Source organism: Chroicocephalus ridibundus, chromosome 14 (assembly GCF_963924245.1).
Source record: "Chroicocephalus ridibundus chromosome 14, bChrRid1.1, whole genome shotgun sequence".
NCBI classification, from domain to species: domain Eukaryota; kingdom Metazoa; phylum Chordata; class Aves; order Charadriiformes; family Laridae; genus Chroicocephalus; species Chroicocephalus ridibundus.
This window is the reverse complement of record NC_086297.1, coordinates 8,610,712-8,636,958: the sequence shown is the minus strand read 5'-3', so window position 1 is coordinate 8,636,958 and position 26,247 is coordinate 8,610,712. Positions and strand designations below refer to the sequence as shown.

General features: G+C 57.7%; 3 protein-coding genes across 4 annotated transcripts; all 3 read left to right on the top strand.

The window, feature by feature from the left end:
• Nucleotides 1-461: 461 nt before the first annotated feature.
• On the top strand, nt 462-5,061 carry MRPL38 (mitochondrial ribosomal protein L38). Its single transcript, XM_063352487.1, has 9 exons — nt 462-572; nt 795-974; nt 1,565-1,693; nt 1,777-1,985; nt 2,338-2,410; nt 2,935-2,980; nt 3,361-3,519; nt 3,909-4,045; nt 4,415-5,061. Exons 1-9 carry the CDS (start codon nt 506-508, stop codon nt 4,549-4,551), a joined length of 1,137 nt encoding a protein of 378 aa, XP_063208557.1. The 5' UTR covers nt 462-505; the 3' UTR covers nt 4,552-5,061.
• A 1,471-nt stretch (nt 5,062-6,532) lies between these two features.
• Nucleotides 6,533-11,533, top strand: TRIM65 (tripartite motif containing 65). 2 transcript variants are annotated; one of them, XM_063352526.1, is made up of 6 exons: nt 6,535-7,609; nt 8,103-8,198; nt 8,273-8,506; nt 8,946-9,117; nt 9,446-9,526; nt 10,778-11,533. In XM_063352526.1, the coding sequence occupies exons 1-6, from the start codon at nt 7,163-7,165 to the stop codon at nt 11,308-11,310; spliced, it is 1,563 nt and encodes a 520-aa protein (XP_063208596.1). In that variant the 5' UTR covers nt 6,535-7,162; the 3' UTR covers nt 11,311-11,533. The 2 variants fall into 2 exon arrangements, with proteins under 2 accessions (XP_063208597.1, XP_063208596.1); XM_063352527.1 differs by lacking the exon at nt 9,446-9,526 and having other exon boundaries at nt 6,533-7,609.
• A 1,752-nt stretch (nt 11,534-13,285) lies between these two features.
• Nucleotides 13,286-23,775, top strand: TRIM47 (tripartite motif containing 47). The gene is made up of 6 exons (XM_063352361.1): nt 13,286-14,054; nt 16,106-16,201; nt 16,753-16,983; nt 17,539-17,734; nt 18,432-18,506; nt 19,877-23,775. Exons 1-6 carry the CDS (start codon nt 13,323-13,325, stop codon nt 20,500-20,502), a joined length of 1,956 nt encoding a protein of 651 aa, XP_063208431.1. The 5' UTR covers nt 13,286-13,322; the 3' UTR covers nt 20,503-23,775.
• The last annotated feature ends 2,472 nt before the right edge of the window (nt 23,776-26,247 follow it).

The following is a 26,247-nucleotide window of genomic DNA, read 5'->3' as shown; positions in this document are numbered from 1 at the left end:
CAGTCGGCCATGCTGCTGGCTCTTGGACAGGCAGCTGCCTGGCTGTGACAACCAGCGGCTTTAGGGGGGATCGTGGAGTTTTGGCCAAGCTTCAAGGCTGAGTAAGGCAGAGCTGTCACGGCTCTGCCCTGGGGCTGTGCTAAGGTTCACCAGTCCCGCAAGGATGTTCCTCAGCTCACAGGCAACTCCAGCTTTTCCTTTTGGGCCTTTTCCTGAAGAAACCTGGCTGTTGTGCCAGGCTTCGCCTCCCCTCCCCGCTGCCCCGGGGTGACAGCAGGGCCACCCTGCTCCCTTCAGCGGGCTCCGCCCTGGGCATAGAGGAGCAATGGCGGAGATGTGGCCCGGGGCGAGGGGAGGCCCGTCGCTCTGCGGACGTTTCTAGTCAGGCCCTGCGGGAGGCAGCCCCGTTGCTATGGCAGCGGGGGCCTTCCACGCCAGGCCCTGCGCGGCTCAGTCCCCCCGTCGCTATGGTAACGGGGGCCTTGCACTGTGGGCGGCGCGCACCATGGCGGCGCCCTTGCTGAGCGCGGCGCTGTGCGGTCTCCGGGGCGGGCGGGCCTTCGGCACGGCCGGTGAGACACGGGCCGGGGAGACGCGGTCCCCCGCGAGTGGGGGGCGTTTGGGGTGGCGGGGAGGGAGCTTCTGGGCGCCTGGGTTCCCCAAGCGCTCCTAGCGGGGCTGGCTTGGGGAGGTCGGGGTGGCTCCGGCCCGGGACCGCGCTCCCCGCCCTTCCCGGGCTCTCTCGGCCTCGTTTCTTGCTCTCTATGTAAAACGGGAACTCTCTCCGCTTCCAGCTGCGCTCTGCAGGCGGGCAGCCCCGCTCGGGCCGATGCCCAACGAGGATATTGACGTCAGCAACTTGGAAGTGCTGGAAAAATACCGCAGTTTCACTCGCTACTTCAAGCTGGCGGAAAAGGAGAGCAGGAAGCCCCGCTGGTGGAAGACGTACCGGCAGCACACCAGCCCCCAGCCAGGTACTCGCCGAAGGAGCTGCGCCGCGCAGTTTTGCCATTGAGGGTCAGGGAAGCTGTTGTTGGGGCCACAGGTTTGCCCCAAAACCCGCCCTGTAAAGAGCTGATGAGGTGCTTTGGCACAAGGTTGGCCCTTCTCTGATGTAGAAGTTCACAGAGCGCAAATGCCTACAAGGAAATGGATGGCGGTTTTCTGGAAGGAGGGAGGCTGGCCAGGACCTGCCAGAAGATATGGAGCAGGGCAAAGAAGTGATTCTTTGGCACCCAGTAGCATCAGAGAAAGCAGATCAGGAGCTAAAGCTTTAGACCTGCAGCAAATAATGGAATTTGGCTGCTCTGCTGAGCAGCCGCAGAGACCAGACCTGCTCACCAGCTGGCAAACCTCTGGGTCTGGGGTGTGCTGAGCTGGAGGAGGAGGAGGGAGCAGAGCATGGAGGTGCAGAGGGAAGGCAGAGGTGGTAGAATTGAGTCTCTGACGTCTTGAGGTTTGCATCTGTTTCACACACTCTCTAACATTTTACAGGGGGTTTGTGTTTGGGTATTTGGGGTATTCGCGTTGTCCACATACATGGTTTTTTCACTTCTCTCTGAAGAGCCAAAGACTGACATCAGCCTGCCGCGTGATAAGCTGCTGCGGGAAAAGGAAATCAAGGAAAGAAAAAAGATCCTGAGGGAGAACCGCCAGAATGCTGACATGGAAAGAGCGGCGCGGCTCCGGACTGGTCTGTACCTTACCACATCCCTCCCTGCCCCGGCCACTCTGGGTCCCCAGCTGCCTCCTGCAAGTGTTTCTCTTTCCTTGCAGTGCTGATCCCCCTTGAGGAAGTCAGAGCTGAGTGGGAGAAGACCAGTGGCCCGTTCCACAAGCAGCGTGTGGCGGAGCACTGCGGGATATTTCGTGACTTGTTCAAGGGGGCCACATTCACCCCCTGGGTTACCTTGAGGGTGGAGTACAGCCAAGAAGACGAGCACCTTGTGCCAGTCTACTATGGGAACATAGTGACTCCGTCAGAGGTGTGTGGGGGGAGCTGGAAGCAACCTTGACCCCATGGGAAGGCTGTGTGTTTTTGTCAGATGATTCTAATGGGCATTGTCTATTCTGGGGGATTTCTTTTATAAGAGTAGTTTCTCTGTGATGAAGGAAGCGTGTTTTTTGTATGTGGTAAGGACAGAGGCAACAGGATCATTTTCTACTGGCAGGCTGATGTTTATTAATGCTCTGGGGGGGGTCCTCTCCAGCTGGAGCTGGATTACTCAGTGGTGTGGCCATGACAAGTTCATATTCTTTGCCTTGGAAATCATGACGCTGGTCTTAATGGAACATGTAGTTTGAGTGATTTACATTCTCTTTATGTTGCTTGTTTAGGCTTCTAGTCCCCCTGCAGTGTCATATGAGGCAGATAAAGGCTCCCTCTGGACTTTGTTGCTCACAAATCCAGGTGAGTAACAGGTTCTTTAAAAAGAACCTCTTTAAATGGGGTTGTTTCACTCTGCTTTTGGTTAGCTCCTGTTTCTTTTGGCTGTGCAGTTAGAATGGATTGCATGCAGGAAAGATGTTGTCTCCCCAAATCTCTAGCAGCTGAGATGGGACAGTGATGCAACAGGACCTATGTCACAGTGTAGTGGAAGCAATTCCCTGACTCCCATCTTTTATTTATCTCCAAACTCTTCTCTCCCTCGGCAATCTGCCTGGGAGGTGGGTTAGCTGACACTGTTTGCCCTGAGAAACTAAGGCGCAGTGAAGAGAAGTCCTTTTAATCTTGGAATTACATCTGTAGAATTCTTTGCTCCTCATTTTAAGCTCAATCCTATAAGAATAAGTTACTTTTCTGATAGGAAAGGAATGCTGGGAGGTCTCAATCTGCCCCCTCTGTTCAACGGGGGTCTGGGTGTTCTCTCTTTGGGGTTGATGTGAACACCTAGTTGTCACTAAATCGCCTTTTTCTGTTGTGTGCGTTTGCAGATGGACATTTAAGAGACACGAACTCGGAGTACCTCCACTGGCTGGTGTGAGTACTGCACATCAGAGCTGCCTGCTGCTTAGGTCAGGGATAGCCCAGGCAAGAGAGGGCAGAAACTCCAACAGAGCTCGGGAATAAGCATGCACCAAGATGGTTCCGTGGCTTTCTCTGTTGCTCCTGCCATTAGCTTCTTTACCCCTGTGTTCTGGGTCCTGCTAAAGATGCAGTAGTTTCAGGTCTTGCTGCTGTTTGGCATTCACATCACTGGGTATGGTTTTTCTTCTAGTGAAAACAGCCTCTACTAGGTCAAACAGGGTATAATCACATCAAAACGTAGCACAGGGTGACTTATAATCCTGCATGAATCTGCTGGTCCCATTGGAGGCAAGTGAATGGATATATAATGAAGTAAACTTCTTTGTGTTCAGGACAAACATCCCAGGCAACAACATCAAGTCGGGTAAGGAGATCTGCCATTACTTGCCCCCCTTCCCTGCCATGGGAACTGGCTACCATCGCTTCATCTTCCTCCTCTTCAAGCAAGACTGCCCCATAGATTTCAGCGAGGATGTTCGGCCAACACCATGGTAATTCAGGCTTTCACTAGGCAGTTTCACGCTCGCTTGGCTAGGCTGTTATTGCTGCTTGTGATGACGTGTTTGTTACTGCTGTAGCAGAGCAGTTCCCTTTAATCTGCAGGGCTGCTTTGAGGTTGTGTGTCACCTGAAGCCACAATCCCAGCCCCACAAGCGCTGTGGAGTCCTGTTCCTTAAACCAGGTTGTTAAGAAAGTGTTTTTTCCTGCCTGGGGCAGGAATGTGCGCAGAGGTGGAGAAGCTGAGAGATACTGTTTTTAGTAACTTCCTTTTCCACCTCTATTTTATAGACTCTGGGATGATGTGGGGAAGTAGTTGCCTACCGGAGTGCTGCAGAAAAAGAGAGTCACCTCATCTCTTGTGTTTGTGTCTTGTTTCCAGCCACAGCCTCAAGATGCGAACCTTCAGCACGTTTGACTTCTACAGAAAGCATGAGGATGCAATGACCCCGGCAGGGCTGGTGTTTTTCCAGTGTCAGTGGGACAGCTCTGTTACCTGGGTCTTCCATCAGCTTCTCAGTAAGAAATGCCGCATGCAGGGGTGCTGGAGGGGGCCCATCTGTGGGCTGGGACGTGGCCCTGTGGGTAACGCGCAGGGTCAGGGAGCGAGCTGTGGCCGTAGGCTCTTGCTTGGTCCTGGCCCTTGTCTAGGATCTCTTACAGCACGGACCGAGTACTTATTGAGCCATCCTCCACCAAACTAACAGCAGTCTGAGGAAACAACCTCTCAAAGGCCATTTTGAATGAACATTTTAAAATATCACCAAGAGAGCCTTCACCAGGACATGCTTGACCGCGTGTGCACGTGGGGGCCCTCGCTGGCGAAGGAAAGGGCCTGGGGTTTGGATCTGAGCTGTATCACTAACATTCTGTGTCTCCACTTTACAGATATGAGAGAGCCTGTGTTTGAATTCGTGCGGCCACCCGTTTACCATCCTCCACAGTTAAAGTTCCCACGCCACCAGCCTCTGAGGTACCTGGACAGGTACCGGGACACCGAGGAGCCCACCTACGGCATTTACTAGGGCCCTGGCCTCCTCTCGAGACACTCTGGTGTACGCTGGGATGCCAGCCGGGTGGATGCGGCTGCCGGCTTCCCTGCGTTCACCCAGTCGTGCAGCTGGGAGCCTCTGGAGGGAAGCGACGAAGTCTCAGCCCCTCGTCTTTCGGTTCCCCTTTGCAAGGAAGTGTGCAGCTGGGGGCAGCAGGCATTCACAGTGCTGGCAGCTGTGTGCTCAAAGGGGTGCTTATAAAGGCGGTTCATAGGTGAAAGCAAAGCTGTCGCCAGGCTGAAATCTTGTTCCTGATTCTGTAGCAGAGCAGATCAGAAAGGGTGGCAGGGTAGAGTCCCCCAGAGATGCCCTGCCTTGTTTCTCTCAAAGGATCACGTTCTCTTTTTGCCTGCTTATGGAACAGACAGAGCCAGGCCAGCCTGCGTTTCTTCCTCTTACAGCGCTGTGGTTCAGGGCTGTGTTGCTTTCATCTGTACAATCGTCTTAAAGAGATGGGTCTGATTAAACACACTTTGAGTGATGCTGGCGGCACTGCCTTGTCTTTATTGGGAAGAGCTCGGGCAGGGGAGAAGGGCAGCCCTTCCTCTGGCTGACGTCTCTTTCCCTTCTTAGATGTTGTAGGGCAGGAAAAGTGCAGCTACACAGGTAGTAGACCTGTGGAACTGGCTTCTCCCAACAGCCACCCAAACATGTGGACCTTAGTCCTCTTCCTAGAGAGTGCATCCCCGTTGTGGATAGTTGGAGGAAAAGCAGGTCTGCAGAGCTGGCGGGGTGGGGCAGAGGCACAGCAGTGTCCTGGCACTCTGCTACTGCCCGTCCTGTGCCCGGGCTGTGGAGAGACTCTGCTTTCTGCTCTGCTCTGCCGGGCTCTCTGTGTATCCCCTGTTCACATGTTTAAACCCCCGAATACCAACATGTTCCTGCCCTTCCAGCTGCCTGTTCCCAGCTCTGGTTCCCAGCAACGTTTTTTCTGAGGTTCCCCCCTTCCTCAGGAAATAAGAGCCTCCAGCAAACAATGGAGATTGTGGTGAAATGTCCCCCCCCGCTGCCGTTACCAGCTACGCCTGAGCTCCCTGAACTCTCCTCGCACCCCAAAGGGTTCTGGGGTCTGGTTTAAGCCTGGCCCAGGTTGCCCAGAGAAGCTGTGGCTGCCCCATCCCTGGAGGGGTTCAAGGCCGGGCTGGACGGGGCTTGGAGCAACCTGGGCTGGTGGGAGGTGTCCCTGCCCAGGGCAGGGGGTGGCACTGGGTGGTCTTTAAGGTCCCTTCCAGCCCAAACCATTCCATGATTCTATGATTAACTGGTGAGGTGGCCGCAGTGGGAGCGCGGGTGTCCTGTGGTTCCAGGCAGACACACAGGTTGTGTTACGCCTCTCTCTGAGCTTTGAATAATTGGTCAGAATTTGCAGATTCAGCCCAAATAAATGTTTTGGGGGACTGAAGCTATGCTGGGACACACGGGGAGTTGTGACAGATCCCGAGTCACCTCCTGGGTCCAGGGGAAGTTGGCGGGGGGGAGGCTCCGAGCCTGTGGTTTCTGTGATACAGTTTCTGTGATACAGAAACTGCTCTGACTGTCCCCCCCAGCAGCCCGTCAGCAAGCGTTTTGGCCACAGCACAGACCTTCTCCCCGCTCGCCGTCGCCTGCGCAGGTGGAAGCAGAGCCGCGCGCGTCGGGAGGCTGCAGAACTGCTGTGAACCGAGGCCATCCTGCCAGCGCTCCGCTGCCGGGCGCGTGTGTGCGACCGATGGCACATCTGCAGGGGTAAGGAGATAAGGTTTGGACTGGAAGGTTGGGAGCTTTTTCTTCTGAAACTGAGCTGTATGAAGACAAGGTGAAGGTGGCACCACAATCGCCTCCGGGCAGAAGCCTCCACCTGCCACCTGCGCAGGGACTGATTGCCCAGATAACGTCTTTATTGCGTTTCTTTTAGTACTGATGTGCACAGGGGGTTGCAAGGAACTTAGTAGGAAAAGGAGTGGTGGGGTGTGGTCGGGGGCACGTGCAAACAGCAGGAGCTGTAGTTTGAAATGAAAAGGTGCAAGGGCAGAATGTGGCCCTGGCACGTGTCACAGCCTTTGTCACTGCAGAGGGAGGTGACAAGTGGCTGCAGCAGCGGTGGGTGCCCCTTGCTGCTGGTTCCCAGGCTGGCAGAGGCCAGGAGCACTGTGCTGAGGTCTCTCTGCCAGGGGGGACTGCCACGCTCTGCTCGGGGATGAAGAGCAGAGGGGCTGAGGATGCCAGGAAGCTCCTTCAAAGGGCAAAAAAAAGGAGTGAAATCAGATTATACATCATACGTGTACCTGTGCAAACACATTCGCGGAAATACACCTGGCTCTGAACCTTGTCACGTGTCGCTGCAGCATTTCATCCTCTCTGGGGTCTCCTGCTGTGCTTTGCAGCCCTCCCTGTCCCCGGGGGGAGCAGCTGAACCCTCCCTGGCGTGTGGCACAGCCAGTGGGGCCGAGGGGACACCCACTGGGTGTCTCTTTAAGAGTGTGCCTGGCTCAGAGCCCTGACCCGCCTCTGTGCTCAGCGTCACCATGTCTTCCTCCTCTGCACAGCTGAGTTTCTATTTCCCCGGCTCCTTTCCCCCATCGCCCCAATCCCCGGCACAAGCAGGATGGCATCGCCCGTCTCCCAGAAGCTGGAGGAGAAGCTGGTGTGCTCCATTTGCCTGGAGCTCTTCAGGGTGCCTGTGACCTTGCCCTGCGGCCACAACTTCTGCAAGTGCTGCATCAGCGACCACTGGCACAAGCAAGAGCAGGTGCCCACCGGGGCCGAGAAGGGCTACACGTGCCCCGAGTGCCGCAGGGGCTTCGAGCAGCGCCCGTACCTGGAGAAGAACGTCACCCTGTGCAGCGTGGTGGAGCTGGCGAGGGACGGCGAGGCGCGGGTCTCGGGCACGGAGAGGTGCGAGGTGGCCCAGGGCGAGCTGTGCCCGCAGCACGGGCGCCCGCTGGAGCTGTACTGCCAGGACGAGCGGCGATGCATCTGCTGCATCTGCACCGTCCGGCAGTGCCAGCGGCACCGGCGGGTGCTCTTCGAGGAGGAACGCTCTAAAAAGCAGGTGGGGATGATGGGTAGTGGGACAGGGGTGTGAGCAGGGGGAGTGACGGCAGCTCGGGCACAGCATGACATCCACCTCTGGTGTCCCATGCTGTGGTGCAGGGATGTGATGTGCCCCGGTGTGCTGAGCTGTGCCTGGCCTCAGCTGAACAAGAGGCTGGCACAGGGTCTGGACAGGGAGATGCCACCAGTGCCCGGCTGCTCCCCGAGAAACCGGGAGCTGTCAGGAGCAGCAGAGAGCTGGGTAAATCCAGCAGCACCAGGTGAAAGGCTCCATGTGTGTTTGTGACCCCAGGATCTAGAGGAAACAGCTGGAAATGGGTGAAAGACAGCACAGGGAGGGTTTCACTTCTCAGTGAGCCTGGTTGCAGACTGTCCCCTTCCCGAGCCTTCTCCTTTGTGGGAGCCTTGTCCCTGAAGCCCTGAGAGGGCTCCTGGGGGCCGAGTGGGCAGCAGCGTGCTGTACCAAGGGATGTTGGTGCCTCCCTTCGCAGGCCCTTCTGAAAGAGTCCCTGGAAAAAGCCCAGGAGGAATCCAAGAGGATCGAGCAGGTGATGCAGAAGCTGGAGGAGCAAACACGCAGCATCAAGGTAACACTGTGACCACCTCCACGCCGGGCACGTGGGTGGGAGCGTGCTGGCCCTCACAGCTCTTCCCCACTCAGGATTCCTCCGAGGGGCTCAAATCGGTGATTCTCAGCAAATTCGCCCTCCTGAAGAAAGCCCTGGAGGATTGCCAGTGGCAGACGGTGGCCAGGATCGAGCAAGAGCAGGCGGCAGCGCTGGGGCGCGTGGAGGAGGACTGGAGTCTCATGAAGGACCGCCTGGACCTCCTGGGCCAGCACAGGGAGAGGGCTGAGTGCCTGCTGGCCTGCCCCAACCACAGGACCTTCCTCCAGGTACCACCGTCCCCCCCAGCTGCCAGCCCCCCGCGCTTTCGGCGAGGGCAGAGACGTGGTCGACCCCTTCCCCAGGAGGAAAACGTCCTCAGCCTGGCTCGGGGGTGATGGCACGGGGCTGTGGGGAAGAGCTGCTTTCATGGGGGTTACTGGAAACCTGGTGGGGGACGATGCTGGATCGGAGTGGACGGGGCTGCCCATGGGGCCGTGGGCAACATCTGCCACCCCCAAACTGCTCCGCAAGGCTCTTCCACCGCCAGCAAAACGCAAAGTTCTGTGCCACAGCCCCTCTCCTCCCCCTGCAACTCTCCCCTGACCCCGGGTGCCAGCTGCAGCTCACGGCAGACGTTTTGGGGATGCCCTCGTCACCCACTGGAGAGATGTGGAGCTGCCGATCCTCCCCAGGTCGGTGCATGGGTGTCTGTGTGTCCACCCCCAGGAGTTTCCCCTGCTCCCGTCTCCGGAGATCCTGAAGGTGCCGGTCCCCACGGAGTTCGATGTAGCCAGCATGGTCAAGCCCATCGCTGAGATCCTCACCGACGTCTCCAGGCTCCTGCTGGAGGACCTGCCCGGCTCTGTGGCCCCCAAAGCCCCTGATCCCATTGGCCAAGGTAAGCCCTCTGCTCACAGGGCCACCGCAAAGGGCTCCAAGTCACCCTGAACCACAGCCTGGCCGGTGTCACCATGCTGACTGCTGGGCACAGGGGCTTGGGATGGGGACACGCATCTACTCTTCAGCAGATGGGTATTAATGGGGTGGGGTGAGCTGGGTGGCTTCCCTGTGGCCCCTCCAGGCTGGCAATGCCGAGCCACTGTGACACACGCCCACTCCCAGGCTTGCATACAACGGATTTCCTCCTCCTCCTCCTCCCATCGAAGCTGGGAAGGGACAAGTTTTTGGGTGGCATCGCTCAAAATGCCTGTCCTCATCCTCCACAGGCCTGGTGCAGCCCAAGGGGCCAGTGGTGAAGGTGGTGGCCCCCCTCCCCGAGTGCCAACTCCGAGCTGAGCTTCTGAAGGGTGAGGAGCACGTGGGAGATTGGGGGAGCGGTGCCCCACTGGCATCCCCAGCACACAGAGATCTTACCAAGCCGAGCTCTTCCCCTGGGAGGAGGGTGGTTGTGGCTGTGGTGAAGGGGGCTCCTTTCCCGGCTCTCCCAATTACTCTCCCTAAATGTGGAGAAGGGGCAGAACAGGCTGGGGGACACTGCATGGCCAGGAAAGGGCTCCTTAGGGGGTTGGCAGCACCAGGCACTGCTTTCCTGTGGAAATGAGGGATGCCAGTGCCTGGCATTTAACCGGTTGCTCCCCCAGATCTCAACCCATCTCCATCATCTCCTTTTCACCCGCCTCGGGCATCTCGCCCGGGCAGGAGCGACGTGCCTGTTCCCAAGGTCCCATATTTAGACACAGCACTCTCCTGCAGGCAGCGTCAGCAGCTGGCAGGGGAACACCCACAGGGATGCCATGGGCTGCCCAAGCCGCCCCGCACGGCACAGCACCGCTCCAGGGCCCTGCCTGCGGCCATTCCTTTCTCTCCAGGGATATGGCCCCAGCCACAGTCCTTCATGTCCCCTTCCCTCCCTGGGCCCACGCAAGAGGGTTGGGAATAATGTTTAGGGCACGTTGGGCAGGTCACTCTTGCCAGGGAGGCAATGGATGCCTATGGGACCTGTAAGGATTCCCTCCATCAGGCCCCACAGCACGTTCTCAGGGTTATTAATAGGAAAAAAATACGTGATTTATGAGCAGCAGGCACGAGCTCAGCACAGCTGGCCGGGCCGGGCTGTTGCAGGAGGAAGGTGAGATGCTGGTGGCTGGCGACTGCCCGTGGCAGGAGTCACCACCGCAGCCCGTGCAGAGGAGAGTAACTCCCTGCAGTACCGTATTTGCTCACGTAATGCCTGGTTTTCTCCCCCTCGCTCCGCCCATGCTCATATTTTTTGCTCTTAAAATCAAGCACATCGCTTTCAAAACACCCATGGAGCCACCGCTGCTTGCTGGGGCCGTGCAAGGACTGCACCAAGCGTCGCCTCTCGGTGCCTCGACAGCTATTTCTGGGCTGTTTCCACTCCTTCAAGCAGGCGGCTGGGCAGATATCTCATCTCACCCCGCTCCCCTTCCCCTTCAAACACGCTACAACTTGTTCCCTGCTGTTTTGGGAGCCAGCCTTACATAGTTTAAACCTCATCGCTGTTGGGGGGGCTCACGCTAAGGGCGTAAAAGTCTGATGAAGCATTTCAGCCCCATCCATGCCGTTGCTCTTCCCAGACCACCGCAACCTGACCTTCGATCCCAAGACGGCCAACAAGTACCTGGAGCTGTCGAAAGGTAACCGGAAAGCCAAGCACAGCCCCAGTGCCGTCTGCGGGCAGCAGGAGCACGGACCCCGCTTTGAGCCCTGGCAGGTGCTGTGCACACAGGGCTATGGCCACGGCCACCACTACTGGGAGGTGAAGGTCTCCAGCCACTCCGTCGTCCTGGGGGTCACCTACCGCAGCCTCCCCTGGGAGGGGCAGCAGGGCCACAAGTTCAACATCGGGCTGAACGGGGGCTCCTGGGGGCTGCAGGTGCGGGAGGATTGCTACCTGGCCTGGCACGAGGGCCGGAGGGAGAAAATCCAGGAGCAGCTCTATAAGAACCTGGGGGTCAGCCTGGACTACGGCAAGGGGCTCCTCTCCTTCTACGGCGTCGGGAAGAGGATGCAGCTCATCCACTCCTTCCACAATGTCTTCACCGAGCCCCTCTACCCCGTCTTTTGGCTGTGCGAGGGGCGAACGGTGACGCTGTGCCAGCGGGAATGAGCCCGAGCTGCCACGCTGCTCCGTTAGCCGGGTCGGCAAGCCCCAGGCCGGTGTGGTGGCCAAGCTGCGGTCGGGGCCATCACGGTGCGAGTGGGACCCCGATGCCGAGGCGGGAGTGGGGTGCAGTGTTTTCACAATAGCTGATGAGGCCAAACATGCAAATTAACCCGCTCTGATTTGCATATGCAAATATCACGCTGGTGGCAGAAGTTAGGGCGAGGGGGAAGGACGCGGGGCTAAGGGTGAGGATGGGGGACAGTGGGGGTGCAAGAATTAGGTTTTTCTGCTTTCTCCTGTCCCTGCCAAACCTCCCAAACCTGGAGAAGATTTGGGGTGAGGGGGATGTCAGAGGGGGGGTCCTTCAGCAAGGAGGGGGTGCTGTGGAGCAATGCAGAGGGAGCCCTGCGCTCCCCCAGCCCCACATGCAGGCAGGTCCTGCCCCCCAGTCCCTCCCAGTCCCCTCTTGCCACTCTCAGATGTGGCAGAGCAACTTTTTAGGGTGCTATGCTGCAGTTACGCTGTACAAAGCCGCTTTCTCTAATAAAGCTCTGTTTTCCTACTGTTTTGACCTCGGTGCTAGTGGGAGATGCGGAACCAAGCGGCACTGGGGGGAGTGAGCTGGGTGCCCCTGCTCCCGCACCCATCCCTGCAGGGCCCCATCCTGCCTCCCTTGCGGGGCTGGCAGCAGGGACCAGCCCCACGTAGTGACCAGGTGGCGGCAGAAATGAAAGGTTCTTTATTTACAGTAGCGCCGCGATAAGGAAACCGGGTTTCCAATGGCTCTGCCCCAAGGTTGATCTGGCACAGAAGAAAATCCAAAGCTTTGATTGAAGCTTTTCCAAGGGCGAAACCGCAGGTCTGGCATCTCCCGCCACCCCCGCCGGGACACTGGTGAGGACTAACGGGGCGAAACTGGGCACTGGGTTCAAAGGCGCTGGAGACATGCAAAGGAATGTGTGGGGAATGAATCACATCAGCTTGTTTCCTTTGGGGAAAAAAGGCTTAAAAGGTCTCCCTTCTTTGGGGACAGATGCGTTTTGTCTTGCTGTGCTTCCCCCTTCACTCTGCACCTCCCCGCTCCTCCCAGCCCTGTCCTTGGGTGGGACCTTGGGCCGACATGGACCTGGGAACATATCCAAGCCGAAAACTGGTCTGTGTACCCTCCACAGGAGGTGTCCGGAGATCCCGTGTTTACCAGGCAGATGCTCAGATGAAAAGCACTTCGGTGTCTCCCTAGTCCCGCCCCTGCCTGGTGCCTGGCTGCTCCTGCCCGGGCCCTGAGGAAGAGGGTCAGGATCTGAGCCAGGACCTGGTCACTGTGGCCATGGAAATGGCTGTCACGGGGCCACAGGCACAAGGGTGGGCAGGAAAGCACTTGTACCCATGTACTGGGGGGAGCTCAGGACCCCCCATGTGGCCCCAGGATGGGGAGCAGCTCCTGGGGGGCAGTAGGTTCTGGGGCAGCAGATGCCGGGGGGCAGGAGATGCTCACGGGAGGCGACAGACCGCTGGGAGGGGGATTGGGATGCGCTGGTAACAGCTTCCCCGGACAGGAGGAGATTCGGGAGGTGAGCAGCAGCTACCCCTGGGGGCAGCAGACCCCTGGGGAGGGTCCAGATCCCAATGGGGCCGATCCTTTAGGAGGCAGCAGACCCTGGGTGGGAGGCAGTACATCCTCAGCAGGGTGGCATTGCCCCGGGAAGCGGGGGGGGCGAATCTCCCAGAAGGCAGCAGATGGTGGGGAGAGGGCCCAGATGCCCGGTGTGGGGAGCAGATCCCGGGGGCGATACACACCCCTCTCCCCGGGGAGGCGAGCGGGTGATTGGGGTCCCGGGGGGGCGTGGGGTGGTCAGGCTCCCCCGGGAGGCAGCAGACCCCCAGGAACTGCGGGGAGCGGAGCGGCGGCTCCGGGAGGGGGGCGGAGCGGGCGGGCGGGGCGCGGCGATCGCCCGCCTCCCGCCGGGGCTGGGACCGGGGCCGGGGCCGGGGCCGGCTGGTCGGGGCGCTCAGGGATGGAGACCGCGCCCGGGAGCGCCCCGCCGTCCTCCGCCGAGGCGTTACGGCTGGCGCTGGCGGCTCCGGGGTTGCCCGACGGTCCCTTCTGTTGCCCCATCTGCCTCGACCTCCTGAAGGACCCGGTGACGGTACCGTGCGGGCATAACTTCTGCCAGGGTTGCCTGGGGGCTCTCCGCCAGCGGCCGGGCCCCCCCGACGGCAGCGGGGGGGCGGGCGGGGCTGCTCGCTGCCCGCTCTGCCAGGAGCCCGTCCCCGCAGCCTTGCGGCTCCGCAAGAACCGCGCCCTCTGCGAGGTGCTGCCGCTGCTGGCGGCCGCCGCCGCCGCCGCCACCGCTTTGTCCCCTCCATCCCCTCCATCCCCAGCCCCCCGCTCCCCCCCGATGGCGCCGGGAGCCGAGGAGGAGGATGCGGCGGGGGAGGAAGGAGCCACGGTGCTGTGCGACGTCTGCCCGGCGGGGTCGCGGGTGGCGGCGGCGCGGTCGTGCCTGGTTTGCCTGGCTTCTTTCTGCGGGGCCCACCTGGAGCCCCACCGCCGGGCCCCCGCCTTCCGCGCCCACCGCCTGGTGGCCCCGCTGCGGCGGCTGGAGGAGGGTCTCTGCCCCCGCCACCTCCAGCCCCTCGACGGCTTCTGCCGCGCCGAGCAAACCTGCGTCTGCGCCCGCTGCCGGGCCCACGAGCATCGCGCCCACGACGTGGTGCCCCTCGAGAGGGAGCGCGAACACAAGGAGGTGCGTGGGGGTTTTAGGGGGTGCGGGGGGTCCGCGGAGGTCCCCACGCAGGGGTGGCCCCGTGGGATGCGGTGGGTGGGGAGGGTGCTGCACCCTTGTCCCCACGCGGGACCGAACCCTGGCGCGGGGGTGTCCGTATGGGGCGCGGTGCTTGTGGGGCATCCTGGGTGGGGTGAGGTGCGGCGCGGCACCCCTGGGAGGGGTCCATGCTGCACCCACGTCCCCACGGGGGACCTAATCCCCGCGTGGGAGGCGTGCAGGTGCAGCAGTGGGGGGACACCCTGTGTGGAGCGGGGGTGGCAGCAGGTTTTGGGGCAGCAGATGCCGGGGGGCAGGGGATGCTCATGGGGGACCACCGACCCCTGGGAGAGGGATTGGGATGGGCTGGTAACAGCTTCCCCAGACAGAAGGAGATTTGGGGGGCATGCAGCAGCTACCCCTGGGGGCAGCAGACCCCCAGGGAAGGTCAGCATGTCCCCCCGGCATAGGGGAATGGGGTGCTGTGCCATCAGGGTACCCTGTGGGGTGAGGACAGGACGGGCAGACGGGGACAAGCATTAGGGGCAGACCCGCTGCCAGCCAGCCCGTGGGGTTTGGTCCCACCACGGGGCCGAACTCACAATCCCGGTGGGTGTAGGGCTGGGGGCGAGGGCGCCTGGGACACCCCGCAGTGGCCGCCCCCGCGGTCACGGGGCACCCGTCTTCTCCGTCTCGTTCCCACAGCTCCGTCAAGGCGGTTTTTCTCGGCGCGCTGGCAGCCTGCCCGGCCGCCGCTCCCGCTCCACCAGCCCTTTGTGTCCTGGTGTTTTTGGCAGCGGGGCTTTTTTCCGTCACTCCCATTCCCAGATGCGGCTGAGTCACCTCCCAAATTCGCACCCACGAGCCTTCCCGGGAGCTGGGGCTCCAAGCCTAATGCGGTGCTGCCTTCCTGGGCACTGCTGCCTCGAGTGCGTGGGGCCTCTGTGGGCTGCAGGCAGATGGGAACCTGCAAGGCTCGTGGCGTGGTGGCATCCCCACGTTGGCATGCGGCATTTGGAGACCTTGGAAGGGTTTGCTTTTTCCAGGGGAGAGCCCGGGGGCTGCGGACACCCTGGTGGGGAGCACAGTGGCAGCCCTGAGCCAGCTCCTGCTCCCTCGTGGGCTCTTGGTATTGCAGGAAAACCCTTTGGCCGGCATTATTAGTCATTAGGTGCCTTAAAATAGAAAGTGTGTGTGATTCCAGCCCTGAGGAGCTGTCGGGCCTCGTCAGGCACTGCTTAACGTCGCCTGCACGGCCTCTGTGGACGCTCTCTGCCACCACCCTCACGCTGCGGGGTGGGAAGGATGGACGGGGAAAGCGCCTGTCTCCCCTCACTGGGCACCACCGCCGCAGAGGGCTGGGGGCTGAGCATCGGTGGGGGTTACTACCCTGGCTGGGGGATGTAGTGCCCTCCTTGGTCCCGAGGGACCTGTCCTCGTGACGGGCAATTGCTGGCGCTAACAATAGCGTGTCAGGAAACGCCGCGTTCGGACGGTGCTTCCTTTGCAGCCAGGCAGCACCCCATGCTCCCGAGCTGGTTTGATTTGCTCCTGATAAGAAACCTCCAGGGAACTCAGCACCGTGTTTCCGAGAGCTCCGGGTCTGCCCTTCAGCTTCCGCACCAGTCCCAGGCGGATTTTTTCCTAGCCTTGGGATACACGCGAAGAGCACGCAGCTTAGCTGCGCTTGCTGCAATCGCTGCCCGATGGTTTTGCTTTCAAACTCCTATTTTGTTAGGTTTGCGCTGGGAGCTGGGCGGGGAGCGTGGAGCTGGGCACGACCCTTTGCAGCCCGGCTGCTCCTTTGGTTTCCCAACCAGGTGGGAAGGGATGTTCACAGGTTGGATGTTGCAGGGCAGGAAAATGGGAAAACAACTCGCGATTCCCCTTGCACCCTTCACCCGAAGCCCGATAGCAAGGTCATGGGCAGAGAGTGGGATGCGGGCTGAACTTAGGGAGAGGCTGGGTCCCCTGGACCTCCATGCTGCCAGGATTGGGGGGTAGAGCTCAGCATTTGTCTTTCACGTCCACAGGCCCAACAAGCCAAATTCCTCAGCGATGTGGAGAACGAGCTGGAGGAGCTGGCAGTCACCATCGCGCAGGCCAAGAAGATGGTAGAGCTCATTAAGGTGACTCTGCGACGGCTTCACTCCATTAGCGCAGCTCTGCTGTGCCAGGGAGCAGAGGCGAAGGGGCCATGAGCGTCTGGGGTGGTGGGGTGTAGAGGCAGTGCTCACAGGGGAGCAAGCACTCCATAAGATGATGGTGACCTTGGCAAGGATCCTTGTTTCTCGTCTCTGCTAACCCTCACGGCATCTCTCGTTGCTTTCATTTGCAACCTGGAAGGAGGAACAGGGCAGGGACCATGCCAGGCCATCCCCTGGCTCTTCCACCTTCTCTCCCCAGGCTTGTGGGGGTTTTGGTCCCCTTTGGCCCTTGTGCAAACATGTCATTTTGCCACCTGGGGACACAAAACATGGTGGAGCAGTAAGCGGCCATGCCCAGCCAGGTCCCTGGACACCTGGGTTGTAAAGTGCTCTGAGTTCTTGGGTGAAGGGGGTTATGGGGTGTCAGTGGGACCCCACAGAGCTGAGAACTGGGTGCTGGGCAGGGGACAAGGGTGCTCTCCTGCACCCTCGCCTGAGGGAGGTGACCCTCACCCCTCTCTCCCTGCGCTCAGGGCGCCGCCACAAAGGAGAGGGAAAAAGTCGAGAAGCTCTTTGGAGAAGCCTCCGAGGTCTTGGCGACCTTCCAGAAGGATGTGGCCAGTTTCATCGAGGACGGGGAGCGCTCCATGCTGGGGGAGGCCGAGGCCGACCTCCGCTGGAAGGAGGAGAGGCGAGCCAAGCTGGCCCAGTGCAAGCAAAACCTGGAGAACGTCCCCAGCACCGACACCATCTACTTCCTCCAGGTGCCTGGCTGGGATGGGGCGAGGAGAAGGAGCTGATAATGTTGTCTTTTGGGGATTTGTCCCATTTCCCATGGAGCTGGGTGCCAGGAGCCTTGGGATGTGAGGGATGGGGAGTCTCTCTTGGTGCCTCTCGGGGAGCCAAGACTTTCTCTTCCACCACCCCCACCTCCATCCTGGCCGTGACTGGGGAGAAGCTGATGTGCTGCCTGGGCTGGGTACCTTGGTGTGGGAGGCAGAGAGTGAGAGGTTGGGGTGCCCCACTGCCCCCATCCAGCATCTTCCCCTCCCCTCATCTCCCAGGGAGGAGACCTTTTTGGGAGGAGGTGCTGCTCCACGCGAGGTGGGTATGGTCTGGGTCCAGGTTTGAAAGGGAGTGAAGAGAAGGAGCCAGAAACGCGTGGCCGGGAAAGCTCTCCTCCCTTTTGCACGGCTGTCCTTGGGCCAAGTCCTGCGAGCTGCCAGTTCCCAAATCCTCTGGGGCAGGGTGGGGTTGTGGAACGAGAGACAACTTTGGCTTGTTTGAAACCTCCTGAAACTCCCGTCTTTTTGGCTCAGGAATTTCAAGCCTTAAAAGTAGCCATGGAAGAAAACCTCTCCCCGGCTCTGAGCTTCCAGAACGAGCTGAACTTCACCAAATGCACCCAAGCCGTGAGCGCCATGAAGGATATGCTCTCCGCTGCCTGCAAAAACCAGTGGCACCACTTGCAGGGGAAAGGAATTGATGGGCTGAGCTTCCAGGAGACGGAGGAAGGTTTGTGTTCTTCCGGAGGTCACCCTGTCACCCTCCATCCTCCCCGCGTAGGCGGGGGATGTCTGCAGGCTCGATGGCTCCTGTGAGCGCTGGCCCCTCTCCCGCCAGCCCTGGAAGCTGCCCGGCACGGTTGTGCTTCACGTTGCACAATCCCCATCTGGGCTTATGCCTCGTCTTTGAGGTTTTATGATTTTTTTCCACGGAGACCGGAGGCTGGAGAGGCAACAAACAGCCTGGGAGTTAGGCAGGGCCCTGCGGGAGGGGGCAAGTGGCCAAAGTGGCCTCCCGTGAAAGGGGACTCTTTCTTCCCAGGATAGATGATCCTCTTCACGGGGCAGGCTGTGGTCTCCCAAACCTGCCAGGGTTAGAAAGCCACCGTGGCAGCTTTCTCCCGTGCTCTCTCGTTTAGCCTGAGCTCTCTCCTCTCTCTCCTCTTTCTTGGATATCTGTGGGAATTGCAGCCAGTTCCTTGTCCCCTCTGCCCATCTCCCTGGGGTGGCAAAGGTGGCATCTGTCCTTTCCCGTATCCGAGCCGGCGGGGACGTGCAGGGATGCAGGGGATGCCGGCTGGGGCTCGGGGGCCGCAGCAGCTGGGTACCACCAGGGTGGCGGGTGGGGGGCGATGCTTCACTAACACCTTTGTTCGTGGCACCGGTTTCTTTGCTGAGGGCAAACCTTTCTGTCCCCGTCTCTGCAGCGTTGGCCGAGTCCCGATTTCCAGACAAGTCAAACAATCCTGCCTGCCTGGAGAACCGTGATTACTTCCTGAAATGTAAGTGAGGGACTTTTGCTTTGACAGTTGTTGCTAAGGTCCATCTTCCCTTTCCTCTCTCCCGGCCAGCCGGCTCCTTCCCGCATGCCGGGCCGGTGCTGGTCCCCAGCCGACGGCTGGCAGGAGCAGTGCCGTCACCAGAGGAAATATTGCTCAGCTGAGGAGGAAGCCTCCTTGCTTTCCTGACAACGGGCATAATCTGTTTAGGTGATTTTTTTTTTCCCTTCTCTGTGGTTCTGCCGGACCAGCTCCCGGGGGGGCTGTGGGCGTACCATGTAATTTCTGCTGCCTTCCAGCCCTTAACGAATCGAATCCTCTGTTAAATTAGATCAGAGTTGGTGCATCTGCCTTGTTTGGCGCAGAGCAGCGGACGGATGAGGGTCAGCTTCAGGGAGCACAGGGATAATTCAGCGGCTGAGCAGAGACAGTGGGGCAGAAGGGGCTGAGGCTGGAGGATGCAGGACTGGACTTGGGCTCTGACACCCCACGTGTCCCCCCCAAGCCCTACAAAGGATGTGGGGTCACCCATTGAGATGTCCATAGGGGACAAGATCTACCTGCATTCTCCAATGTCTGCTATTATGGTTGAGCTCATCAAGCAGCCCCTCTGCTCTCTGCTCTGCCCAGCTACCTGTATTCATCCTGCTTATGGGACTGTCAACTCTTTCAGCCCCTTATCCTCATCCGCTGGAACTGGCCGTGGGATTTAAAAGCCAGGGGACAGAGTGATGGTAGAAGTCAGAAAGGATCGTGGTAATCACCGAAGGCTGGAGCAAGGGATCAGAGCGGGGAGGGCTGGGGGAATTTGGAAGGAATTTGGGGGAATCTGGAGCCCTCAGCACTAGAAGGACATGGACCTGTTGGAGCGGATCCAGAGGAGGCCACAAAGATGATCTGAGGGCTGGAGCCCCTCTGCTGTGAGGACAGGCTGGGAGAGTTGGGGGGGTTCAGCCTGGAGAAGAGAAGGCTCCGGGGAGACCTTAGAGCCCCTTCCAGTCCCTGAAGGGCCTCCAGGAAAGCTGGGGAGGGGCTGTTTGCAAGGGCATGTAGCGACAGGACGAGGGGCAATGGTTTAAACTAGAGCAGGGCAGGTTTAGATCAGACATTAGGGAGAAGTTCTTCACACTGAGGGTGGTGAGACACTGGCCCAGGTTGCCCAGAGAGGGGGTGGAGGCCCCATCCCTGGAGACATTCAAGGCCAGGCTGGATGAGGCTCTGAGCAACCTGATCCAGTTGAAGATGTCCCTGCTGACTGCAGAGGGGTTGGACTAGATGGTCCTTAAAGGTCCCTTCCAACCCAACACATTCTATGATTCTATGGATTTCCTCCTGTTTCCCTCCTCATCCTCACGTCTCCTTGCCCCACACAGTTGCCTTCATCATTGACCTGGACAGTGACACAGCTGACAAGTTCATCCAGCTGTTTGGCACCAAAGGGGCCAAGCGGGTGCTGTGCCCCATCCCCTACCCGGAGAGCCCGACCCGGTTCATCAACTGTGAGCAGGTGCTGGGTGTGAACCTCATGAACCGGGGCAACTACTACTGGGAGGTGGAGATCATCGATGGCTGGGTCAGCATCGGCGTCATTGCTGAGGACTTTGACGCCCGGGAGTCCTACAACCGTGGGCGCCTGGGGCGGAATGAGAAGTCCTGCTGCCTGCAGTGGAACGGACAGAACTACGTGGCCTGGTTTGGTGGCTTTGAGTCCGTCATCCAGCAACCTTTTTTCCACACAATCGGGGTCTTCCTGGAGTATTCGGAGAAGGCCCTGACCTTCTACGGAGTCAAGGACTCCAAGATGACCTGCCTGCAGCAGCTGAAGGTCTCCCATTTTGCCAAGGGTCAGTTTGACCCGTTCCAGAACAAGATCAACCACCAATTTGCCTCTCTTTTCTTGTGCAAGCTGAAACCAGCCTTCTTCCTGGAGAGCGTCGATGCCCACCTGCAGATCGGGCCGCTGAAGAAAGATTGCGTTTCGGTGCTAAAGCGTAGGTAACTGCCTGGGGAGCGGGAGCACGGGAAGACCCAGAAGAGTCTCTCCTGCAGCGTATCGCCGCCGTCATGGCTTCTCTTCGGTAGCGTTGTATTTCTCTGTGGCAGCCCTCTCTCCCCGCTCTGTGCTGTGGTGACCCAGGGGTGGATGAAGGTGGCTGGTGGGCAGAGCCGTGGGCTAGGAGCCAGGCTCGGGAGCTGGATCCAAGCGCCGTCTCTGCTGCTGGGCCGCTGAGCGAACTTGGGCCAGTCTCTGCGCTGCTCCCTGCCCCTTCGGTTTCCCTTTCTGGACATCAGGGACGGCGATACAGCCTTTCTTGGTAAAGCACGTTGCTCAGGAGAAGTGCCGTGTAGATTTGAAGCTGTATCTTGGCCAGCTGCCGGGCTGCCAGGTCCCTCTCTTTAATATCTGCTCGCACTGCCCTGGCGTCTTGCACAGAGCCTCCGCTTTGTGCCTTATCTCGATCTCTGTGTCGCTGCTGCTTTTTTAGGCTCCGGCTCACCGACACCTTCCGCGTGCCTCCTTATGAAGTGCCTTTGAAGTAGCAAGCCCAGCATGGACCGGGCAAACCCCCAGAGCAGATGTGGTCGCCCACATCACCGTCGTGCCTTGGCGTGGGTGAGCATGGGGCTTGGGGCCGGGGGGATGCAGGGGAGCCCGCCTGGGTGCAGGAGCGATGCTGCGGTGACACCGTACCTCTCCCTGCAAGGCCGACCACCGAAAGGAGGATCTTTGCCCTCCCTCACGCTGCGGCCAGTGGGTATTTTGACCGCTGGCCTGTGGCCAGGCGTATTTGGGAAAAGCCGTGGTCCCGCGTGTGTGGGAGCCCTGTGGCCGGGGGGCTGTTCCCCACCGCAGCCAAAAATCCCAGCTGGGAAAGGGAGGAAACCTCCCGCGAGAAGCAGCAGCACCTTTCCTGCCTTCAGAGGGCAAAGCGAGCAGCACAAAACTGGTTTGAGGACGTGCTCTTTAGCGAACACGTTCCGCGGGAACTGCTTATAGAAGCTTGACACCCAAATTCCCCCCTCCCCCCCCCAATTTTTGATGACCCTACTGTTTCAGGGGAGTTTAATATTAATCTCCCAACTCTTAAAGTACCCTGGCACACTTGAGCTCTACCCCTTACCTTAGAGAGTTTTTTAAGTGATAAAGAGGTGCTGGGTGTATGTCCCAGGGGCAAATGGTGTGTTTTAGGGACAGCTGTGAGTGCCTCGATAAAAGGCCCAGCCTCAGGCAGTTATTAAATGACCCTTTAGACTCTGGCAATAAGTAACAATTAACAAAAACTACTCTCAAGCAAGCGTCCCCTCTGGGAAAGGTGGAAACTTGAGTCTGGGAGCCAAAAATGCCGGTTCACGTGTCCTAAGGGAGCTTTTCCAGCAGAAAAATAGAGAAATGCCGCCTGTGAGGGAGGCACAGTGCAGCCCCTGTCTCGGCGCAGCCTGCCTTTCCACAAGTTTATTTTTCCTGGGATTAGTTTGCTACCTCCCTCCCAAAGCTCGCTTTACAGGATCGTAGTGCTGTGTAATATATACCTAGAGAGAAAATATATTGGGTCGGGTTCTTCGCTGGTGTGAGTGAGTCACTGATGACGCATCAATGGTCAACAGGGATGGAAAACGGCCCGTTTAGCTAAATATATGAAATATATATATGTATTCCCCAAAGGATAAGCTGGAAATCATAGTGGTATATTCAAGCGGAGCCAAGGGAAAAAAGTGAACGGGAATAAAAAGACAGCCACAAAGCCGAGAGGTTTAAAGTTATAGCCACGTTTACATAAAACACAGAGGCTTAAAGAGCTCCTTTACTGTAACTCGTTTGCCAGCGCTGCCAATTCCTGCTGGCGAGGGAAGAGGTGCCGGTCCCTGGCGATCGGCCGCCGCTGTGGGCTCTCCTTGGAGGGGCTGGAGGGTCCAAACGCAGCCACCCCCCTCCCCGGGACAGGGCTGGTGAGGGAGACCCCTGGGATGTGCCTGCAAAACCCTCCTCTTCCTCCTGCTCTGCATGCGGCGACTCCTAAAATACTGCAGGCGGTGGGAAAAGGGGAGGTAGGGCTTCCAGCGTGAAATCTTCGGATGAAACCTTGGCTTTTCCCAGCCAGCGGGAACACTGCCCGGACTTCTGTCCGGATGGGAATTCATTCCCCGTGTCCTGAGCTCCTGCCTCAAAACCGCTTTTGTTTGGCTCACGCCGGTCGCTCCCCTGCAAAACTCGGCCTTTGCAGGAGGTGTCAGCGGTGACACGGCGCAGGCGTCGGTGCTGTTTTCTTAACACCGGCCAGGACTCGGTCTCAGAAATGCCTTCCCAGAGAAGAAAGGTAGGGACGTGCAACAGCTCATGCCCGGTCACGTCCCAAGAGGAGGAGGAAGGTAACCCTGATCTCTGCTGCACGCCTGCAGGAAGAGATCTCCCATCTCGGCTCTGTCTGGGCCCTAAATCTCATTTATTCAGGCCAAACTCCCACCGTTTGCAGCGAGGAAGTTTTGCCAGAGTAAATACAGTGGATCTGGGCCTTTTTCCCCATTCCGGTTTGCCGTAGGTGGGTTGATTGCTCCATGGGGAAACCCGTGCTCGAGCTACCCATCCCTCCCTTCTCCGCGGTGCCCAAGGCACAGTCTCTGAACCCCGTCAGGGTTTGGGATGGTTCTGTGGGATCCCGTGTCGTTCCCTTTCCATCCTGTAACCAACGCGGGAGCAGCTCAGGAGGACGTGTCTGGTGTTGGGGCTTTGCTGCCGCTTGTGCCGCTGCTTTTGCTTAATTCGCCTTAATTCAAAGAGCTGGGATGCTGATACGCAGCTTTACGGAGGGATTTGAGGGCTCGATGCGGTTGGGAAGTGCCACCCAACCCTCTCCTTCCTTTTATCCCTGTTGGAAGCTCTATAAATCCTCACGGTTTGGGGCATCAAGCAAATTCTGACGCATTTAAGGCGGGAGCAATCTTCCCCCTGGGGTGTTGGACCAGAGTTTGCTGCGTGTTGCCAATAATTTGGGGCGTAAACTGGAACGATTAGGGAACGTGCACTTTGCCAGCTCTGGGTCGCTGGTTTTGCTGCAAACGAAGCGCTAAATGCGGTGTGGGGTGAGTTTAGATGGATAGATAGCACTCGGCAATTTAAACAGCCTTTCCGTGTTCCCTTATTTCTGCTGTCACAGAGTGTTCCTCTTTTTAATTAGGATTTTTTAACTATAGTTACTGTATTTTACAGTGTGTGAAAAAAACCTGTTAACAGAATAATATAATGATGTTAGAGACTATGATTTGCCATTAAATATTATAGAGACATCGCTCTGTGTCGTCTTTCCTTTAAATACCAAACCGTTAAGAGCTGTCCCATTATCTCGTGTTTATTTTTCTGCGTCCTGTGCATTTGGGGTAAAATAACACAGGTTTTATTTTCCAAGTGTGTCTAAGGGAATTGTGCCAAATCCACATTTCTATTGCTCGACTGCAAAAGGAGCGGAAGAATCCTAAAATCCAAAGACAATATTGTCAGTCCTGGGCAATTTAAAACAATGAATTGTTTTGAATTCTCTTCTACCTCTGTCCTCAGCTTGGAAATAACAAAGATGAATAGATTAGGCGCTTTTTCCTTAGTGTTTTCAGTTTTGAGTATAAATTTCCAAGGTTTTCTATGTGGCAAGGAGGTCGAGAGCTCCCCACACACGCTAGCACTCATACCAGTGTCTTTTTTAAATGAAGGCTGAGTTTCTTAATACCAAATATCAGCTGGAGCTTGGAGGAAAACATTATTGGGCGAGTCTTAGTTCGTGCGAGGTGGCAATGCTTCAGCTGGGCGCTTCAGTGGAAGCCGAGTGGATGTCTGCTACTGACTTTAATAGGAGAGGAATCAGGACTGTTTGTTATAACCATTTCTTAAAAGGGAAACTTACAGCTTATTGAAAAAGAGGATATGAAAAGCACAAACTTGCTCCTTTCTTGCCAAGAACCGTGCAGATTATGTCACTGCATTTATTTAAATCTGTTTTCCATTATGTAGGTTTTCTGCTTTTTCCCCCCCCGCACCCCATCTGGTCCTCAGGCACTCAGACAGGGCTGGGCTGCAAACGCTGCAAGGAAAAACTCAAATTCGTATAAAAAGATATAATTTAGGGTAAAAAAAAAAAAAAAGATAAAATTTAGGGTAATATATGCTCTCAAGATATATTTTTATATTATTGATATACAGTTGTCAGTTATTGATATGAGGAGCCCGTCAAAACAGATTACTAGTTTTGCAGGGCTTCTATTTTTAATTAAATTATGCAATCGTTAGAGTTCCTCGTGCTTGCGTACCTGGAGGCAGGAGATTAGACCCTTGCTGTAGCTCTACAAATGCCACAGGTATTTTCCTGCTCCCAGATTCCCTCCCTCCAGACAGACGGACAGGGTTCCGCCTTGTTCATAGGGTGACTGATTAATCCCTCCAGTTTAACGCTCTCCGATATAAAAGGGTAGTTTTAAGATGGGACTGATGCCAGCATGGAGAGCAGCCAATATTGGGCTCAAAAATCCATTTACAAGTGTGTGAAACACGAATTGTGCATCAAATGTGAAATTAAAAAAAAACAAAGTTGGAAACAGAGCAGGCATCTAGGCTGTTTAAGGGACTACGCCTCATTTTATGTGCAGCACCATCACTACACAGGATTTTTACTCTGCTCTACCAAACATCTGAATTCTACCCATACTACCTACTGAAAGTCCAATTTTGTCTCCATTTCACTTAATTCTGGGCTTTTCCCTGGGAGATCCTGCCAAACAGTGTTAGAATCACTTGTGGTTGCATGGGATGTGCAAACAGCCCCTTGCATGCAAAACTGGAAAGCCTCCGAGGGGAAATGTTTTACCCGCTAGTGAGCCGGCCAGGAAATGTCTTCAGGATAAAAAATGAGGTGCAAACCGCAGCAAAATACAGCATTTTAAAACCAAATGTTGATTTGAACACCATCAGGGTGCTCTGCAAACTCCCACCCGCGAAGCATCGCTATGCTGGAGCATCCTCACGAGCAGAAAAGCCAGAAAAACTGCTGCCAAGATCAGGCGGGCTCTAAATAACTTAAATCATTTTATTATATATGGTCAGCAGGACACGTAATCAGATGATTAATGGGTTTATAAACATGCTGAAGAGCTCTCCCAAAAAGGAGGCTGGCTCTATGGATTACCCCTACTCTTACGTATTAGAATCACAGAATGGTTTGGGTTGGAAGGGACCTTAAAGCCCACCCAGTGCCACCCCCTGCCCTGGGCAGGGACACCTCCCACCAGCCCAGGTCGCTCCAAGCCCCGTCCAACCTGGCCTTGAACCCCTCCAGGGATGGGGCAGCCACAGCTTCTCTGGGCAACCTGGGCCAGGGGCTCACCACCCTCACAGGAGAGAATTTCTTCCTGGTATCTAATCTAAATCTCCCCTCTTCCAGTTTGAAAGTGTTACCCCTCGTCCCATGGCTCCCCTCCCTGATCCAGAGTCCCTCCCCAGCTTTTCTGCCCCTTTAGGGACTGGAAGGGGCTCTAAGGTCTCCCCGGAGCCTTCTCTTCTCCAGGCTGAACCCCCCCAGCTCTCTCAGCCTGTCCTCACAGCAGAGGGGCTCCAGCCCTTGGCGCATCTTTGTGGCCTCCTCTGGATCCGCTCCAACGTCCTTCTTGTGCTGAGGGCTCCAGAGCTGGACTCGGTACTTCAGGTGGGGTCTTCCCGGAGCGGAGCAGAGGGGCGGAATCCCCCCCTCGCCCTGCTGGCCACGCT

What these genes read in the sequence shown, in the direction of transcription:
- MRPL38 (XM_063352487.1), top strand. Translation starts at nt 506, where the DNA reads ATGGCGGCGCCCTTGCTGAGCGCGGCGCTGTGCGGTCTCCGGGGCGGG. An exon ending in GCACACCAGCCCCCAGCCAG is followed by an intron (nt 975 to 1,564) that starts GTACTCGCCGAA and finishes TTCTCTCTGAAG; the next exon opens with AGCCAAAGACTGACATCAGC. An exon ending in ACATAGTGACTCCGTCAGAG is followed by an intron (nt 1,986 to 2,337) that starts GTGTGTGGGGGG and finishes TTGCTTGTTTAG; the next exon opens with GCTTCTAGTCCCCCTGCAGT.
- TRIM65 (XM_063352526.1), top strand. Translation starts at nt 7,163, where the DNA reads ATGGCATCGCCCGTCTCCCAGAAGCTGGAGGAGAAGCTGGTGTGCTCC. An exon ending in AGCAAACACGCAGCATCAAG is followed by an intron (nt 8,199 to 8,272) that starts GTAACACTGTGA and finishes TTCCCCACTCAG; the next exon opens with GATTCCTCCGAGGGGCTCAA. An exon ending in ACCACAGGACCTTCCTCCAG is followed by an intron (nt 8,507 to 8,945) that starts GTACCACCGTCC and finishes GTCCACCCCCAG; the next exon opens with GAGTTTCCCCTGCTCCCGTC.
- TRIM47 (XM_063352361.1), top strand. Translation starts at nt 13,323, where the DNA reads ATGGAGACCGCGCCCGGGAGCGCCCCGCCGTCCTCCGCCGAGGCGTTA. An exon ending in AGATGGTAGAGCTCATTAAG is followed by an intron (nt 16,202 to 16,752) that starts GTGACTCTGCGA and finishes CCCTGCGCTCAG; the next exon opens with GGCGCCGCCACAAAGGAGAG. An exon ending in ACACCATCTACTTCCTCCAG is followed by an intron (nt 16,984 to 17,538) that starts GTGCCTGGCTGG and finishes TTTTTGGCTCAG; the next exon opens with GAATTTCAAGCCTTAAAAGT.